This window comes from Oncorhynchus mykiss, chromosome 5 (assembly GCF_057628025.1).
Source record: "Oncorhynchus mykiss isolate SJ-2025 chromosome 5, ASM5762802v1, whole genome shotgun sequence".
NCBI classification, from domain to species: Eukaryota; Metazoa; Chordata; class Actinopteri; order Salmoniformes; family Salmonidae; genus Oncorhynchus; species Oncorhynchus mykiss.
In genome coordinates this window covers 93,307,321-93,327,320 of record NC_143026.1, presented here as the reverse complement: position 1 = coordinate 93,327,320, position 20,000 = coordinate 93,307,321, and the positions used below count along the sequence as shown (strand labels likewise).

Below are 20,000 nucleotides of genomic sequence, written 5' to 3'. Positions count from 1 at the left end.
ATAATATAATATTTGTTTATTAGTTAATAACATAATTATAATATAATATTTGTTTATTAGTTTATAATATAATAATAATATAATTATTATTTAATATTTGTTTATTAGTTTATAATATAATAATAATATAATTATTATATAATATTTGTTTATTAGTTTATAATATAATAATAATATAATTATTATATAATATTTGTTTTATTTGTGCTGTCTTTTCTGGTGGATTAATCTGAAATTGCAACTAACTTTATTTTGCTTGTTTTAAAAATAGAGATATTTTTGGAGTGAAAGTGAGAGGTTGTAATCTGAATAAAGGGGAAAAGGCCATTCTTGAACATGGGGTGAGACAATCTTACTAATCTCTATGAGAACCAGTTCGGATTTAAGTATAACTTTTGTATGACTGAAGCCTTTAGTGAGAGGTCTAATGCTTTAATTTTGGATCATTTCTGCCCTCCAAATTCATATTCATTACATAAATAGGCCCGTTTAATTGTTTTAATTTTTTAATTTTGACTGGCTTACCGTTCCAAATAAAAATGTAAACTGTTTTGCTCACGTCATTTTAAAAACAGGTCATAAGATCTTGCTTCCTTGGGAAGCAACACCTAATCTATTTTTTTTGCTAACTTTCTAATACAATGTATTGTCATTTCTTTCTTTCGGGATATGAATTCAGACTTGTGCCAGAGATAGAGCTGGGTCCCGATGAAGACTGAGGATGACTAAGGCTCAGTCAAGGGGCCATTTGGTTAAAACCTGCCGCTGACTGGAGAAGCTTTTTTAAGTAGACGGGAGATGTGAGAGAAGGTAAAGGTGAAGGGTTCCTCTGTGCTCTCTGGACGGTAAAAGGGGGTATTTATTCCCTTTGTCCTTGTCGTCTGTCATGGACGTGTTGGTGCATCACTGCTCTATACAATCAATCAATCAATCAATCAAATGTATTTATTAAGCCCTTTTTACATCAGTAAAAGCTTTACATTAAACAGTAAGCAGGAAGAAATACAATATATATCAATATATATCTATTGATATGGAAAGCAACAAACAGCACACAAAGTGCTTAAAAAACATATTTAAAACTTCTTCAGGCCATTGGATAGAAAAACACTTTGAATTTGGCAGAAATGTTAAAATAATGTATGAGACTATAACACAATAGATATGGTAGGAGAAAATCCCAGATTGCAATTCATATGGCTTCCACTAGATGTCAACATTCTGTGTTCAAGGTTTCAGGCTTGTTTCTTCCAAAACGAGGAAGAATAATGAGTTTTAGTACTGGGACTCAAGAGTTGGAAATCAGTCTGTGCGCACGCGATGAAGAGGACGCGTACCTGCTAATATCACTCTCCTATTGAACATACTTCTTTCCGTATGAAATATTAGTTTAATTACATTTTAGGGTACCTGAGGATTAAATAGAAATTTATTTTGACTTGTTTTAACAAAGTTTAGCAGTAGCTTTTTGGATTCCTTTCTCTGCAAGTTGAACGAGTTACTCAAATCGATAGCGCCAACTAAATTGAAAAAAAAAAAGGATTTTACCTAACACAACGACACTACATGTAGCTGGGACCCTTCGGATTGCAAAGCAGAGGAAGATTTTCAAAAAGTAAGTGAATATTTAATCGCTATTTGTGAATTTATGACGTTTAACCTGTTAGAGCTCTAGGGGCGCTATTTCATTTTTGGGTAAAAAACGTTCCCGTTTTAAGCGCGATATTTTGTCACGAAAAGATGCTCGACTATGCATATTCTTGACAGTTTTGGAAAGAAAACACTCTGAAGTTTCAGAATCTGCAAAGATTTTGTCTGTAAGTGCCCCAGAACTCATTCTACAGGCGAAACCAAGATGATGCATCACCCAGGAATTAGCAGAATTTCTGAAGCTCTGTTTTCCATTGTCTCCTTATATGGCTGTGATTGCGCAAGGAATGAGCCTACACTTTCTGTCGTTCGCCCAAGGTCTTAGCAGCATTGTGACGTATTTGTAGGCATATCATTGGAAGATTGACCATAAGAGACTACATTTTCCAAGTGTCCGCCTGGTGTCCTGCGTCGAATTCGGTGCGCAACTGCCAGCTGCTTCCACTTTACCATTTGATTCAGGGGAGAAAGCATGTGTCCAAGAACGATGTATCAATGAAGAGATATGTGAAAAACACCTTGATGATTGATTCTAAACAACGTTTGCCATGTTTTCAGTCGATATTATGGAGTTAATTTGGAAAAAAGTTTGCGTTTTGAGGACTGAATTTATGGATTTTTTTTGGTAGCCAAATGTGATGTATAAAACGGAGCTATTTCTAATACACAAGGAATCTTTTTGGAAAAACTGAGCATCTGCTATCTAACTGAGAGTATCCTCATTGAAAACATCAGAAGTTCTTCAAAGGTAAATGATTTTATTTGAAGGCTTTTATGTTTTTGTTAATGTTGCGTGCTGGATGCTAACGCTAATGCTAACGCTAAATGCTAACGCGAAATGCTAACTCTAGCTAGCTACTTTTACACAAATTATTGTTTTCCTATGGTTGAGAAGCATATTTTGAAAATCTGAGATGACAGTGTTGTTTACAAAAGGCTAAGCTTGAGAGATGGCATATTTATTTCATTTCATTTGCGATTTTCATAAATAGTTAACGTTGTGTTATGCTAATGAGCTTGCTGATAGATTTACACAAACCTGGATACAGGGGTTTTTTCATAGCTAAACGTGACGCAGAAAACGGAGCGATTTGTCCTAAACAAATAATCTTTCAGGAAAAACTGAACATTTGCTATCTGAGAGTCTCCTCATTGAAAACATCTGAAGTTCTTCAAAGGTAAATGATTTTTTTGAATGCTTTTCTGTTTTTTTGTGTAAATGTTGCCAGCTGAATACTAATGCTAAATGCTACGTTAGCCATCAATACTGTTACACAAATGCTTGTTTTGCAATGGTTGAGAAGCATATTTTGAAAATCTGAGATGACAGTGTTGTTAACAAAAGGCTAAGCTTGAGAGCTAGCATATTTATTTCATTTCATTTGCGATTTTCATAAATAGTTAACGTTGCGTTATGGTAATGAGCTTGAGTCTGTATTCACGAACCCGGATCCGGGATGGGGAGATCAGAAAGGTTAAACAGGTCAACATTCACAAGGCAGCATTGCCAGACGGATTACCAGGACGTGTACTGCGAGCATGTTCTGACCAACTGGCAAGTGTCTTCACTGACATTTTCAAACTCTCCCTGTCCGAGTCTGTAATACCAACATGTTTTAAGCAAACCACCATAGTGCCTGTGCCCAAGAACACTAAGGCAACCTGCCTAAATGACTACAGACCCGTAGCACTCACGTCTGGAGCCGTGAAGTGCTTTGAAAGGTTGGTCATGGTTCACATCAACACCATTATCCCAGAAACCCTAGACCTTCCGCCCCAACAGATCCACAGATGATGCAATCTCTATTCCACTCCACACTGCCGTTTCCCACCTGGACAAAAGGAACACCTATGTGAGAATGCTGTTCATTGACTACAGCTCAGCGTTCAACAATATAGTGCCCTCAAAGCTCATCACTAAGCTAAAGACCCTGGGACTAAACACCTCCCTCCACAACTGAATCCTGGACTTCCTGACGGTCTGCCCCTAGGTGGTAAGCGTAGGTAACAACACATCCGCCACGCTGATCCTCATCACAGGGACCCCTCAGGGGTGCGTGCTCAGACCCCTCCTGTTCTCCCTGTTCATTCGTGACTGCACGCCCAGGCACGACTCCAACACCATCATTAAGTTTGCAGATAACACAACAGTGGTAGGCCTGTTCACCGACAAAGACGAGACAGCCTATAGGGAGGAGGTCAGAGACCTGGCTGTGTGGTGCCAGGACAACAACCTCTCCCTCAACGTGATCAATTCAAATGAGATGATTGTGGACTACAGGAAAAGGAGGACAGAGCACGCCCCCATTCTCATCGACGCGGCTGCAGTGGAGCAGGTTGAGAGCTTCAAGTTCCTTGGTGTCCACATCACCAATAAACTAACATGGTCCAAGCACACCAAGACAGTCGTGAAGAGGGCACAACAAAACCTATTCACCCTCGGGAGACTGAAAAGATTTGGCATGGGTCCTCAGATCCTGAAAAGGTTCTAGAGCTGCACAATCGACAGCTTCCTGACTGGTTGCATCACTGCCTGGTATGGTAAATGCTTGGCCTCTGACCGCAAGGCAGTACAGAGGGTAGTGCGAACTGCCCAGTACTTTACTGGGGACAAGCTTCCTGCCATCCAGGACCTCTATACCAGGCGGTGTCAGAGAAAGGCCCTATAAATTGTCAAAGACTTCAGCCACCCTAGTCATAGACTGTTCTCTCTGGTACCGCACGGCAGGCGGTACCGGAGCGCCAAGTCTAGGTCCAAGAGGCTTCTAAACAGCTTCTTCTCCCAAGCCATAAGACTCCTGAACACCTAATCAAATGGCTACCCTATCCACAGGGATTGTGGCCCATGTTGACTCCAATGCTTCAATGATGCCCCAATGATGTCCTTTGGGTGGTGGACCATTCTTGATACACACAGGAAATTGTTGAGCGTGAAAAACCCAGCAGCGTTGCAGTTCTTGACACAAATCAGTGCGCCTGCCACTGACTACCATACCCCGTTGATAGACACTTAAATATTTTGTCCTGCCCAATAACCCTCTGAATGGCACACATACACAATCCATGTCTCAACTGTCTCACGGCTTAAAAATCCTTCTTTAACCTGTCTCCTCGCTTCCTCTACACTGATCGAAGTGGATTTAACAAGCGATCCCATACATTATTACCCTCACTTGTCTTCACATGGATCCATTGGAACCTTTTCCTCAACTGAGCCAGCTCTGCTGACAAGAGGCCTCACGTCTTCCTGGTTCCAGGACTATAAACTAAACGTGTGAACAGCACTCCTTGTGTTCGGACGGCAACCAGACATACGGTTGCTGTCAATTTATGAACTAAATCAATTCAAGGACACCCCGCGAGGGGACCCTTGCAAAAAAATTCTACTTGGACTGCAGAAATCCATCTGAAAACTATTCGGCCCTCTAATCCCCATTACCTGTTTGTGACTCTGATTATGTAGCCTATCATATTAGCACATACTTTTCATTAATCATTAAACTGCTTACGTTTTGTACGTGGTAGAAGCCCAGAGGAGGACCTCGCCCTGTGTTCTTCAGAGGCTCTGTGGAAAAGGCCTCATCGTGGCGGTGGATGAAACTATAGACGGTCAGAAAGAGTGAGGGCCTCGTTAGCTATCACTCCATCTGTTACAATGTCTGATAGACCTAAAGATCTGATAGACCATAAAGATCTGATAGACCATAAAGATCTGATAGACCATAAAGATCTGATAGACCTAAAGATCTGATAGACCATAAAGATCTGATAGACCTAAAGATCTGATAGACCATAAAGATCTGATAGACCATAAAGATCTGATAGACCTAAAGATCTGATAGTCCATAAAGATCTGATAGACCTAAAGATCTGATAGACCTAAAGAGCTGATAGACCTAAAGATCTGATAGACCATAAAGATCTGATAGACCATAAAGATCTGATAGACCTAAAGATCGGATAGACCTTACTGAAGAAGCAAAAGAAGAGCAGAAGAAGAGGCAGAAACAGAAGAAGAAGAAAAACAACAACAACAACTTACTTGAACTGGCAGAAGATGTCAGCGTACTCTGCGGAGATGCTGAAGGCCTGGAGGACCGTCACTCTGAAGGTGAGGATGTTACCTATCCTCAGGTGTTCCAGGGTTCCGTCCAGAGCTCCTCCCTCCAGGTTGGTCTTCAGGGGGCTCTCCAAATCATCTGGACCGGCTACAGGGGGTTAAAACAGACATAGAAGAGACATTGAATGTAGTCCTGCTTCCTGTGTTTTCATTATGGCACACTGAGATACTTCTCTCTTCAACAACACTACATCCTTACTTAAAACAACACAGTATAACGTCAGGCAGTTGCCTCCCACTGGCACACTGATAAACACACTACCGACCTGTACATAAATACATTTAGCATTATGTAGATATGAACACTGACCAAACACACTTACAGTGCCTTCAGAAGGTATTCACCTGCCTTGACTTTTTCCACATTTTGTTGTGTTACGGCCTGAATTTAAAATTGATTACATTTAGATGTTGTGTCACTGGCCTGCACACAGTACCCCGAAATGTCAAAGTGGAATTATGGTTTTAGAAATGTTTACAAATTAATAAAAAATGTAACGCGGAGAAACCACCGAGACTGAGGAGACTACACAGAGACTGAGGAGACTACACAGCTAGTGGTGGTTACCCGCACATGTATTGTTGTTGACTTCATCGGCTGAGGGTCCCGTCTCTGAGTTCTGTCCCTCCCCCTCCACGAAACGCAGCTCCTCCTGGGACGCCCCAGTACGGGACAGACCAGCGGGGCACGACTCAGCCTGGAACTGACCACAAGGGACAGCATAGTTAGCAAAGCTGGAAGAGAAGCTAGCAAACCTAGGAGGTAGTTACTAACTAGCTAGAAGACGGCATACAGTTAGCAGAGATAGAGGGAGTGGCCTAGCCACTGACATTAAAGCTAGAAGACCTAGTAGTAGCCTGGAACTGACCACAAGGGACAGCATACAGTAAGTAAAGCTAAGGGAGGTTACAAGGTCTGTGTAAAACTAGGGAAGGTATATTCAATGATTTATATATACACTAGATGGCTGACAGGGGGCGCTGTTTTGAAGTCATCTGCGCCTCCATCTTCACACTGCCCCAATTAGTCGACTGGTCGATTGCTTGGTCGTTAGGCTGTTGGTCGACCAAGATTATTTTAGTCGAGCAGTAGCCTTCACCTGACAGTGGCAACAGCTTTCAAAGGCTCATCATTTGTACAAATACAGAAGATAACCCACTTCATTACTTTGACACATTTGATAACCCGACTGTGAGAAACAATTTATGTAAACTGACGTTATCTGTTGCTTATTTTCAACTTCTTAGTTGCATATAATGCCCAGGGTATAACCTAGCCTGGTGGGAACCAGCCTGATCACTATATAATGTCCAGGGTATAACTTAGCCTGGTGGGAATGAGCCTGATCACCATATAATGTCCAGGGTATAACCTAGCCTGATGGAAGCAGCCTGATCACCATATAACCTAGCCTGGTGGGAACCAGCCTGATCACCATATAATGTCCAGGGTATAACCTAGCCTGGTGGGAACCAGCCTGATCACTGTGTTCACCATATAATGTCCAGGGTATAACCTAGCTTGGTGGGAACCAGCCTGATCACCATATAATGTCCAGGGTATAACCTAGCCTGGTGGGAACGAGCCTGATCACCATATAATGTCCAGGGTATAACCTAGCCTGATGGAAACAGCCTGATCACTGTGTTCACCATATAATGTCCAGGGTATGACCTATCCTGGTGTTACCAGCCTGATCACCATATAATGTCCAGGGTATGACCTAGCCTGGTGGAACCAGCCTGATCACCATATAATGTCCAGGCTATAACCTACCCCTCAACACGTCCCCTCAACACTCCCCCTCAACACGTCCCCTCAACACTCCCCCTCAACATGTCCCCTCAACACGTACCCTCAACACTCCCCCTCAACACTCCCCCTCAACACGTCCCCTCAACACTCCCCCTCAACACTCCCCCTCAACACTCCCCCTCAACACGTCCACAGTGAGGTGATTTCTAATAACACAGCCCAGTAACATAGCCACAGTGAGGTGATTTCTAATAACACAGCCCAGTAACATAGCCACAGTGAGGTGATTTCTAATAACACAGCCCAGTAACATAGCCACAGTGAGGTGATTTCTAATAACACAGTCCAGTAACATAGCCACAGTGAGGTGATTTCTAATAACACAGCCCAGTAACATAGCCACAGTGAGGTGATTTCTAATAACACAGCCCAGTAACATAGCCACAGTGAGGTGATTTCTAATAACACAGCCCAGTAACATAGCCACAGTGAGGTGATTTCTAATAACACAGCCCAGTAACATAGCCACAGTGAGGTGATTTCTAATAACACAGCCCAGTAACATAGCCACAGTGAGGTGATTTCTAATAACACAGTCCAGTAACATAGCCACAGTGAGGTGATTTCTAATAACACAGCCCAGTAACATAGCCACAGTGAGGTGATTTCTAATAACACAGCCCAGTAACATAGCCACAGTGAGGTGATTTCTAATAACACAGCCCAGTAACATAGCCACAGTGAGGTGATTTCTAATAACACAGCCCAGTAACATAGCCACAGTGAGGTGATTTCTAATAACACAGCCCAGTAACATAGCCACAGTGAGGTGATTTCTAATAACACAGCCCAGTAACATAGCCACAGTAAGGTGATTTCTAATAACACAGCCCAGTAACATAGCCACAGTGAGGTGATTTCTAATAACACAGCCCAGTAACATAGCCACAGTGAGGTGATTTCTAATAACACAGCCCAGTAACATAGCCACAGTGAGGTGATTTCTAATAACACAGCCCAGTAACATAGCCACAGTGAGGTGATTTCTAATAACACAGCCCAGTAACATAGCCACAGTGAGGTGATTTCTAATAACACAGCCCAGTAACATAGCCACAGTGAGGTGATTTCTAATAACACAGCCCAGTAACATAGCCACAGTGAGGTGATTTCTAATAACACAGCCCAGTAACATAGCCACAGTGAGGTGATTTCTAATAACACAGCCCAGTAACATAGCCACAGTGAGGTGATTTCTAATAACACAGCCCAGTAACATAGCCACAGTGAGGTGATTTCTAATAACACAGCCCAGTAACATAGCCACAGTGAGGTGATTTCTAATAACACAGCCCAGTAACATAGCCACAGTGAGGTGATTTCTAATAACACAGCCCAGTAACAGCAACACCCTTTTCATTCTGTGTGTCACTGATGAACTCTGCCTACTGTATTTCTACAGATGGACTGGAGATGCTTTTGCCAGACGACAGCTTCAGTCGTTTGATGGGGAGACCATAAGTGACCTGTTCAATCTCCAACGTAGGATATGTAATATCTGACACACAAACTGGTAATAACTGCCATTGGTAATAGAACACTGACTGTGTGTGTGTGTGTTCACAGAAACATGTATGGAGCCAGGACATGGAGACTTGCAAGATGATGTGATGAAGTCCAGACAGATGGGCTTGATACTGATGTCTCTGAATGGACAGAGACCTGGCACTCTGACAGACAGGCTTGATACTGATGTCTCTGAATGGAGAGAGACCTGGCACTCTGACAGACAGGCTTGATACTGATGTCTCTGAATGGAGAGAGACCTGGCACTCTGATTTAAAATGTTACTAGACACGTTTCCTCGTATTCTCTTTTTTAACATTGAATAGAATTGTATCAGTCTATCCTCAACACGGGGGCCCCTCAGGGGTGCGTGCTTAGTCCCCTCCTGTACTCCCTGTTCACTGAAGACTGCACGGCCAAGCACAACTCCAACACGATCATTAAGTTTGATGACGACACAACAGTGGTAGGCTTGATCATCGACAACGATGAGACAGCCTATAGGGAGGAGGTCAAAGACTTGGCTGTGTGATGCCAGGACAACAACTTCACCCTCAATGTGAGCAAGACAAAGGAGCTGATCGAGGACTACAGGAAAAGGAGGGTCGAAACAGGCCCCCATTAACATCGACAGGGCTGTAGTGGAGCGTGTCGAGAGTTTCAAGTACCTAGGATCCACATCACCAACAAACTATCATGGTCCAAACACACCAAGACAGTCATGAAGAGGGCATGACAACACCTTTTCCCCCCCTCACAAGACCGAAAATATTTGGCGTGGGTCCCCCAGATTCTCAAAAAGTTTTACAGCTGCACCATCGAGAGCATCCTGACCGGTTGCATCACCGTCTGTTATGGCAACTGCTTGGCATCTGACCGTAAGGCGCTACAGAGGGTAGTAAATAAATCAATAACCAATAAATCACTGGGACCTTTCTGCCATCCAGGATCTATATACCAGTCATCCAGGACCTATATACCAGTCATCCAGGACCTATATACCAGTCATCCAGGACCTATATACCAGTCATCCAGGACCTATGTACCAGTCATCCAGGACCTATATACCAGTCATCCAGGACCTATGTACCAGTCATCCAGGACCTATATACCAGTCATCCATGACCTATATACCAGTCATCCATGACCTATATACCAGTCATCCAGGACCTATGTACCAGTCATCCAGGACCTATATACCAGTCATCCAGGACCTATATACCAGTCACCCAAGTCATAGACTGTTCTCTCTGCTACCGCACGGCAAGCGGTACCGGAGCGCCAAGTATAGGTTCGAAAGACTCCTTAACAGCTTCTACCCCCAAGCCATAAGACTACTAAACAGTTAATCAAATGACCACCCGGACTATTTACACTGACCCCCCCTTTGTTTTTTACACTGCTGCAACTCGCTGTTTATTATCGATGCATAGTTACTTTAACCATACCTACATGTACAAATGACCTCGACTAACCTGTACCTCCGCACATTGACTCGGGAACCGGTGCCCCCTGTATATAGCCTCGTTATTGTTTATTTTGTTTTTAAATTTACTTTAGTTTTTTAGTAATATTTTCTTAACATTTATACAGATTTATTAAACTGGATTGTTGAAAAGGTGTACATAGTTACATTAGCAGAACACTTCTTATGTAAAAAGTTGTTTGTTCTACAGGAACCTGTTGTTACTGCATGGCAAAATACGAGGACAAATCAGCGAGTGCAGCTGAGCCTATAAATGCATGCAATTCTATCCTTGAAACATTTCATTGAAATACTGCATGAATAATTCCATTCATTCCTCTGGAGAAGGAACGGGGAGTGCCAATATGGCCGACTAGTGGCTTATTGGGGAGTGCCAATACGGTCGACTAGTGGCCTATTGGGGACTGCCAATACGACCGACTAGTGGCTTATTGGGGACTGCCAATACCACCGACTGACTAGTGGCTTTAAAGCCTCTCATTTGCCAATACATCGCATCCAGCAATCCATCAATGGGTACATAGTTACAGACTAGACAAAACAGCTCAGGAGACGTACCTTCTCAAACTCCCGGTCCTCGAAGGAGATCTTGGCGGTGCCAGACTGACGGACACCGGATCCGTAGTCAGGAGCCTCTTCATCGGCTGGAGGGAAACACAAAGCACCTTCACTTCCTCTAGAAGTCACACTCAGTCGACCTGACCTGTATTACTACCGTGTATCTTTTGAAGAAGCCCGAGTCCCTTATGTACATGTCTACATGCTTCAGTAGGTTAGGCATTCTTTGTTTGGTTGTTTGATTGATTGAATAAATTATTGATTGACTGATTTGGTTGTTTGATGTGACGACGGGGGGTGTCCAGATCTTACCTGAGATAGCCTGTACAGCCACCCTGAGGAATCCTTTAACCTCTCCCTTCTCACTGACGATGGCCACGCGATGGACCAGGGACACAGGGTACAGCAGGTTACTCAGGTACACAAAGGCTCTGGACGGGAGGGAGAGAGAGAGATAGAGAGAGAGAAAGAGAGCAAGAGAGAGAGAGAGAGGGAGGTAGAGACAGAAAGAGAGCAAGCGAGAGAGAAGGAGGTAGAGACAGAAAGAGAGCAAGTGAGAGAGAGGGTTGTAGAGACAGAAAGAGAGCGAGCGAGAGAGAGAAAGACAGAGAGAGATAGACAAAGAGAGAGAGAGAGAGAGGTAGAGACAGAGAGCGAGCGAGAGAGAGGGAGGTAGAGACAGAGAGCGAGAGAAAGACAGAGAGAGATAGACAAAGAGAGAGAGAGAGAGAAAGACAGAGAGAGATAGACAAAGAGAGAGAGAGAGGTAGAGACAGAAAGAGAGCGAGCGAGAGAGAGGGAGGTAGAGACAGAAAGAGAGCGAGCGAGAGAGAGGGAGGTAGAGACAGAAAGAGACAGAGAGAGAGAATTGAAGAGAATAAAGAATAGTGAATGTACCATTAGAGATACCAGAGACACCAGAACACCAGGACAGAGAGATAACGTCCAGAGATAACACCTGACAAACTGTATGTCATTTTGGCAACATATTTTCCATATCCCAAAACGTAGAAATATTGTTATATTGTATGTAATGCGTGTGGTTCTATAGCTTGAACCTAGAATGGGACATCTTTAGGATATTTCGTTTCAATCTCCTGGATTGTCAGATTCCATAACTCCTAGCTATAATCTTTGTAATAACATATTGTGTCTTGCAGTCAAGGACAACATTTCCAAAGTGCCAATGAGGCGGGTAGACATTTAAGGGGTTAAAGGGCGGTAGAAAGGGTAGGCTTTATGACAAGGCATGCTCAGGACAAAAAGACGAGAACAAAAAAATAAAAAAATAAAGCTTTTGCCTTCTTTAACTCAAAATGAATTGACAAACAAATCAAGCAGAAATCCTCATAATACAGAACATGGCAAAAAAAAAGCTTCAACTAACAGTCAACAGCTTGAAATAAGTTTTAAGGTAAAAAAAACAAAAGAATGTCACAATGGATTTATCAAAAGCAAACCCACTCCCACAGGAAGTGGACTGGAAGTGCAACAAACAAAAAAGGGAGCCAATGTAAAAAAAAATACAAAAAAAAATGTAAAAATAAAGAATAATGTGCTCTGACATGCCTAAAAGAGATAGCTGTGGTAGAAACTAGCTCTTTCATCTTGAGATATTGCGTCTTCCTAAATCACTTCCTGAATCAGTTGCTTCGCATGAATCAATTGATGATTCATTTATATTTATTATCAAGAGACCATTCGTGACATGGCAAGGACATCTAGCCGTGAGTACCTGCTGTGTGTTGAGCAGAAACAAAAACAAATGTCAGAAGATATATGAGATGTGTTCTTGTTTCAGATGACGGTCTCCTTAAAAAAGACATACAAAAAAAAAGGGGAGACACACACCCCAAGCATTCGTTGAGCAACAACTTGGCTTGGATTACTACTAAAGCAAAGTGACATGGCTGGATGCACCAACGTGTTCAGGGCAGGGTCATCATCAGTGTCAAGAAAGAGCATCCCTCCCTGACCTGTGTGCATAAAGGTACGCTATGACAGTAATATAAAGCTGAAGGTACGCTATGACAGTAATATAAAGCTGAAGGTACGCTATGACAGTAATATAAAGCTGAAGGTACGCTATGACAGTAATATAAAGCTGAAGGTACGTTATGACAGTAATATAAGGTATGCTATGACAGTAATATAAAGCTGAAGGTACGCTATGACAGCAATATAAAGCTGAAGGTACGCTATGACAGTAATATAAGGTACGCTATGACAGTAATATAAAGCTGAAGGTACGTTATGACAGTAATATAAAGCTGAAGGTGTGATGTGACAGTAATATAAAGCTGAAGGTGTGATGTGACAGTAACATAAAGCTGAAGGTGTGATGTGACAGTAACATAAAGCTGAAGGTACACTATGACAGTAATATAAGGTATGCTATGACAGTAATATAAAGCTGAAGGTGTGATGTGACAGTAACATAAAGCTGAAGGTATGATGTGACAGTAATATAAAGCTGAAGGTGTAATGTGACAGTAACATAAAGCTGAAGGTGTGATGTGACAGTAACATAAAGCTGAAGGTGTGATGTGACAGTAACATAAAGCTGAAGGTGTGATGTGACAGTAACATAAAGCTGAAGGTACGCTATGACAGTAACATAAAGCTGAAGGTGTGATGTGACAGTAACATAAAGCTGAAGGTGTGATGTGACAGTAACATAAAGCTGAAGGTGTGATGTGACAGTAACATAAAGCTGAAGGTGTGATGTGACAGTAACATAAAGCTGAAGGTGTGATGTGACAGTAACATAAAGCTGAAGGTGTGATGTGACAGTAACATAAAGCTGAAGGTGTGATGTGACAGTAACATAAAGCTGAAGGTGTGATGTGACAGTAACATAAAGCTGAAGGTGTGATGTGACAGTAACATAAAGCTGAAGGTGTGATGTGACAGTAACATAAAGCTGAAGATAGGTGCTCACAAAGACAATAGTTTCTGATGAGATTCAAAAGTAACGAAATTATAATAGACAAGCGTCAAAGCCCCAAAATGTCTACCAAATAATTACCATATTAGGTGGGATAAAAATGGATGGATTTTTCTACTGTCATGGTATTTGAACAATATGAAAACTTTGGAGTTTGACAGTTTAGAGTAAGCCTAATTCATGTTATAAGGGATGAAAGGACAGTGTGGTTATTCGTTTCTCCCTAAGGAACTAAGAGGCAAAGGAGTGGTGCTTGGAACAGTCAGCTATGGCGTGAGCTTGAGGGGAAACAGCTAGATTTATAAAGGGGAGTGCCTCAGACTGAACGAGAGGCAGGGGACCTTGGGTAATTTAGCCTCGTTTCTAATCTCTGTATTGGATGGAGCTAGCCAAAATGATGTCATTCTCAATAACATGTTCTCACGCTACAGCTACAGACAAGGTTCTCTTGCCCCTCTGCAAAATACTGGACTGCCCTAACAGCCAAGGTTCTCTTGCCCCTCTACAAAATACTGGACTGCCCTTACAGACAAGGTTCTCTTGCCACTCTGCAAAATACTGGACTGCCCTTACAGCCAAGGTTCTCTTGCCCCTCTACAAAATAATGGACTGCCCTTACAGCCAAGGTTCTCTTGCCCCTCTACAAAATACTGGACTGCCCTTACAGACAAGGTTCTCTTGCCCCTCTACAAAATACTGGACTGCCCTTACAGACAAGGTTATCTTGCCCCTCTGCTAAATACTGGACTGCCCTTACAGACAAGGTTCTCTTGCCCCTCTACAAAATACTGGACTGCCCTTACAAACGCAATGAAAATGTCAACTTATAAAAGCAAAGACAGGTCAATGTGGATGTGTGTAATTTGGTTGCCACAACAATGACAAAACCTCTATCCATTAATATTGTTGCTAATTTCCTGTGTGTGTGTGTGTGTGTGTGTGTGTGTGTGTGTGTGTGTGTGTGTGTGTGTGTGTGTGTGTGTGTGTACCTGTGTGTGTGTGCATGTGTGTGTGTGTGCTCCCTCGGACAGCGGAGATACCCAGAGTGTCTTCGTGTGAAAGAGCTAGTTTCCACCCTCAGCATGCTCCTGAAACCTCACCAACCTTCCCACTACACTGAATAACGGAGAGCGGTCATAAAAGGGATCCAGGCCTTCGCTGGAGCCGCCTCGGCACGGCTCTCCCTCATCATCATCATCATCATCCCCGAGCTCCGAGCACGGATCGTCCAAAAATATATAATCATTCAGATCCTCCAACTCGTCCTCCTCCCTTCCTCGTCCCTCCGGACGAGCGTCGGCCAGCTCCGTTTGCTCGGAGGTGGAGAGGGTGGTGGAAGGAGTCGGGGAGGGAGTGGGATCACTCATGCGCTCGCTCATGCACGCGTTGAAAAGGGGGTTGCTGGTAGCCATAAACATGGGAAGTAAGTTAGACAGTGGCCTACAACAGGAAAGATAGAAACACATCCACATGGAGGAACAGAAGCCGTTCTGCTGGGGGAGCTGTAGAAAACCTGACTGTCTTCAGGCTGGCTACAGAAGGCTTTGAGGTACACTACATGACCAAAAGTATGTGGACACCTGCTCATTGAACATCTCATTCCAAAATCATGGGCATTAATATGAAGTTACCCCCCCCCCACCCCCTTTTTGCTGCTATAACAGCCTCCACTTTTCTGGGAAGGCTTTCCACTAGATGTTGGAACATTGCTGTGGGGCCTTGCTTCCATTCAGCCACAAGAGCATTAGTGAGGTTGGGCACTGATGTTGGGCGATTAGGCCTGGCTTGCAGTCGGCGTTCCAATTCATCCCAAAGGTGTTCGATGGGGTTGAGGTCAGGACTCTGTGCAGGCCAGTCAAGTTCTTCCACACCGATCTCGACAAACCATTTCTGCATGGACCTTGTTTGTGTATGGGGCCATTGTCATCCTGAAACAGGAAAGGGCCTTCCCCAAACTGTTGCCACACAGTTAGAAGCACAGAATTGTCTAGAATGTGCTGTCATGTTAAGATTTCCCTTCACTGGAACTAAGCAGCCTAGCCCGAACCATGAAAAACAGCCCCAGACCATTATTCCTCCTCCACCAAACTTTACAGTTGGCACAATGCATTTGGGCAGGTATTGTTCTCCTGGCATCCGCCAAACCCCAGATTTGTCCGTCGGACTGCCAGAAAGTGAAGCATGATTCATCACTCCAGAGAACGTGTTTCCACTGCTCCAGAGTCCAATGGCGGCGAGCTTTACACCACTCCAGCCAAGGCTTGGTATTGGGCATGGTGATCTTAGGCTTGTGTGCAGCTGCTCTGCCATGGAAACCCATTTCATGAAGCTCCCGGCGAACAGTTCTTGTGCTGACGTTGCTTCCAGAGGCAGTTTGGAACTCGGTAGTGTTGCAACCGAGGACAGATGATTTTTGCCCTTCATCACTCGGCAGTCCCATTCGGTGAACTTGTGAGGCCTGCCACTTCGCGGCTAAGCTGTTGACCAGGATAGCTCTAGCAGGGCATAACTTTAAAGAACTGACATGTTGGAAAGGTGGCATCCTATGACGGTGCCACGTTGAAAAGTCACTGAGCTCTTCAGTACGGACCATTCTAATGCCATTGGTATGTCTATGGAGATTGCATGGCTGTGTGCTTGGTTTTATACACCTGTCAGCAACAGGTGTGGCTGAAAAAAACGAATCCACTAATTTGAATTGATGTCCACATACTTTTGTGTGTATATAAATATATATATATATATTGTATGTTAGTAATATACACTGAGTGTTAAAAACATTAGGAACACCTGCTCTTTCCATAACAGACCAGGTCAATCCAGGTGAAAGATATGATCCCTTATTGCAGAGGTTCTTAAACATTTTCAGCATGGGACCCAAATTAGAAATTCTGTGTTTTTCTTGGGACACAAGCTTCTACTTTTGTATATATATATATAGTGTATCTCAGTATACATCGGACTGGAGGCTGACTAATTCAGGAGAATGACATGACGTGTGAGATTTTCTTCACGCTGTTCTTGGATCCATGCATTAATAAGAGTCTCTCAGTCAAAAGAACATCTCCAGAGACGTGTGGTGAGAGGGGAGGCAGGCTCATAGTAACGTCTGGAATGGAGTGAATGGAATGGAATGGTATCAGACACATGGAAACAAAGTGTTTGGGTGTTTCTGATACCATTCCATGTATTTCTTTCCAGCCATTACTATGAGCCTGCCTCCCCTCTCACCACACGTCTCTGTCTCTCAAATGAACCTTATTATAGCTAAGTGGGATTTTAAATTAATTTGGCAGTGTGCCTGGGGACTGGGGTCCGTGATTCCTTTCTAATTATCCTGACTGTCTTTGATCCCATCTGTGGTCCTTAAAAACATGCTGTCTGGCCATGCTGTCTGGCCATGCTGTCTGGCCATGCTGTCTGACCATGCTGTCTGGCCATGCTGTCTGGCCATGCTGTCTGGCCATGCTGTCTGGCCATGCTGTCTGACCATGCTGTCTGGCCATGCTGTCTGGCCATGCTGTCTGACCATGCTGTCTGACCATGCTGTCTGACCATGCTGTCTGACCATGCTTTGACCATGCTTTGACCATGCTGTCTGGCCATGCTGTCTGACCATGCTGTCTGACCATGCTGTCTGACCATGCTGTCTGACCATGCTGTCTGACCATGCTGTCTGACCATGCTTTGACCATGCTTTGACCATGCTGTCTGGCCATGCTGTCTGACCATGCTGTCTGACCATGCTGTCTGACCATGCTGTCTGACCATGCTTTGGCCATGCTGTCTGGCCATGCTGTCTGGCCATGCTGTCTGGCCATGCTGTCTGGCCATGCTGTCTGGCCATGCTGTCTGACCATGCTGTTATGTGCTGTACCTGCCGACCAGACGGAACCAAGGGAATCGGTCGTAGAAGGGGTCTCCTCCAGTCATGACGTTCTCACAGTCTTCTATGGTGCTGCTGGGAACCTCCGCTGCTCTGTCATACATCTCTCTCATCAGGTCCAGGCGCTGCCTGCAGGGGGCACCAGAGAGCAACACAGGACAACATCAGAATAGAGTATAGAGAGAGAGAGAGAGAGAGACACAGAGTTAGAGAGAGAGAGGGAGAGAGAGAGAGAGAGAGAAGGAGAGAGACACAGAGTTAGAGGGAGAGAGAGAGAGAGAGAGAGAGACAGAGTTAGAGACAGAGTTAGAGGGAGAGAGAGAGAGAGAGAGAGAGAGGTAGATATATATATATATATATATATAGAGAGAGAGAGAGAGAGAGAGGGAGAGAGAGAGAGAGGTTGATAGAGAGAGCGAGAGAGAGAGAGAGAGAGAGAGAGAGGGAGAGAGAGAGAGAGAGAGAGAGAGAGAGAGGTAGATAGAGAGTGAGAGCGAAAGACAGAGAGAGAGGGAGAGAGAGATTGATAGAGAGAGAGAGAGGTTGATAGAGAGAGTGAGAAAGAGAGAAAGAGAGAGGTTGATAGAGAGAGCGAGAGAGAGAGAAAGAGAGAGGTTGATAGAGAGAGCGAGTGCCATCACAGCAGCAAGATGTGTGTCCTGTTGCCACAACAAAAGGGAAACTAGTGAAGAACAAACACCATTGTAAATACAGCGCACATTTATATGTTTATTTATCTTCCCTTTTGTACTTTAACTATTTGCATTGTTACAACACTGTATATAGCCATAATATTAGCGAGTGAGAGAGAGAAAGAGAGAGGGTTAGAGAAAGGGAGAGAGAGAGGGAGAGGGAGAGAGAGAGAGAGGAATAGAGAGGGTTAGAGAGAGAGAGAGAGAGAGAGAGAGAGAGAGAGAGAGAGAGAGAGAGGAATAGAGAGAGAGAGAGAGAGAGAAATACATATAGTAATATATATTTGGCAATGTTAACACATGTTTCCCATGCCAATAAAGCCCCTTCAATTGAATTGAGAGGGAGAGAGAGAAAGAGTGGAATAGAGAGGAATAGAGAGAGAGAGAGAGAGAGAGGAATAGAGAGAGGAATGGAGAGAGAGAGAGAGAGGAATAGAGAGAGAGAGAGAGGAATAGAGAGAGGAAGAGAGAGAGAGAGAGAGAGAGAGAGAGAGAGGAATAGAGAGAGGAATGGAGAGAGAGAGAGAGAGAGAGAGAGAGGAATAGAGAGAGGAATAGAGAGAGAGAGAGAGAGAGAGAGAGAGAGAGAGAGAGAGAGAAATACATATATTAATATATCTAGATAAATCTGAGAGATCTGTTTTAGATTAAATTATCTCAATAGTACTCTCCTGATAATGTACAACTGGACCCACATTTACTGTTACGTATAGTTCATCATTAGTTGTGCCTGGGATCTGGCCTGATGCTGGTTATATTCTACAGTACCTGAGCTTCTCCAGGGTCCAGCAGTGGGTGGCCCCATTCTTCTGGTCCTGAACCTCCACAGCTACGATGGTCCTAGGGAACGGGCGGGTCGCTCTGTCCTTGGCTGCCTCAGGGGGCAGCAGGTCAGTGGGCAGGGGGGAGTACAGGGTGTCGGTCAGCAGCACAAACTGGAACTGGACCTAGGGGGGGGGTCAGACCTGGGTTCAAATAGTATTGATTTCTTTCAAAAATTTCAGCAGTGCTCAATTGAGCTTGCCCAGTACAATAGAACCAATGTCTCAAAAATGCAGACCGGTACAATAGGACCAATGTCTCAAAAATGCAGACCGGTACAATAGAACCAATGTCTCAAAAATGCAGACCCCACCCATTTGGCACTTTAGACAGGCTCAATCAAGCACTCCAAGTATTTGAAAGAAAACTAAACTTCATGAACCCAGATCTGGGACAGTTGTGCTTCTGTCATGACTCTCTCTCCTTGGTGAGGAACAAAAGGACAAATGTTTGAGGATAGCCAAACCCCTCCCCCCTCTCCCACAGGAGAGGAGAGGGTGGAGTTTAGCCTGTTTTA

General features: G+C 43.8%; 1 protein-coding gene and 1 long non-coding RNA gene across 18 annotated transcripts in view; one reads left to right on the top strand and one right to left on the bottom strand.

The window, feature by feature from the left end:
* LOC110523050 (kinesin-like protein KIF1A) overlaps positions 1–20,000 on the bottom strand; it is a 145,273-nt gene that overhangs the window by 47,666 nt on the left and 77,607 nt on the right. For 5 of the 17 annotated variants that reach the window (XM_090236434.1, XM_090236438.1, XM_090236435.1 and 2 more), the window contains 8 exons: positions 19,430–19,608; positions 17,961–18,098; positions 15,188–15,484; positions 11,449–11,567; positions 11,137–11,222; positions 6,345–6,474; positions 5,693–5,858; positions 5,160–5,250 (listed from right to left, as the gene is read on the bottom strand). In XM_090236434.1, coding sequence (XP_090092560.1) covers positions 5,160–5,250; positions 5,693–5,858; positions 6,345–6,474; positions 11,137–11,222; positions 11,449–11,567; positions 15,188–15,484; positions 17,961–18,098; positions 19,430–19,608 — 1,206 coding nt within the window. The remainder of the gene's footprint in view (positions 1–5,159; positions 5,251–5,692; positions 5,859–6,344; positions 6,475–11,136; positions 11,223–11,448; positions 11,568–15,187; positions 15,485–17,960; positions 18,099–19,429; positions 19,609–20,000) is intronic. The other 12 variants (XM_090236442.1, XM_090236446.1, XM_090236443.1 and 9 more) reach the window with 3 other exon arrangements.
* LOC149983632 (uncharacterized) lies at positions 2,769–9,290 on the top strand. The gene is made up of 3 exons (XR_016496381.1): positions 2,769–2,828; positions 8,989–9,068; positions 9,153–9,290. It is a non-coding gene; the product is annotated as an uncharacterized LOC149983632 (long non-coding RNA).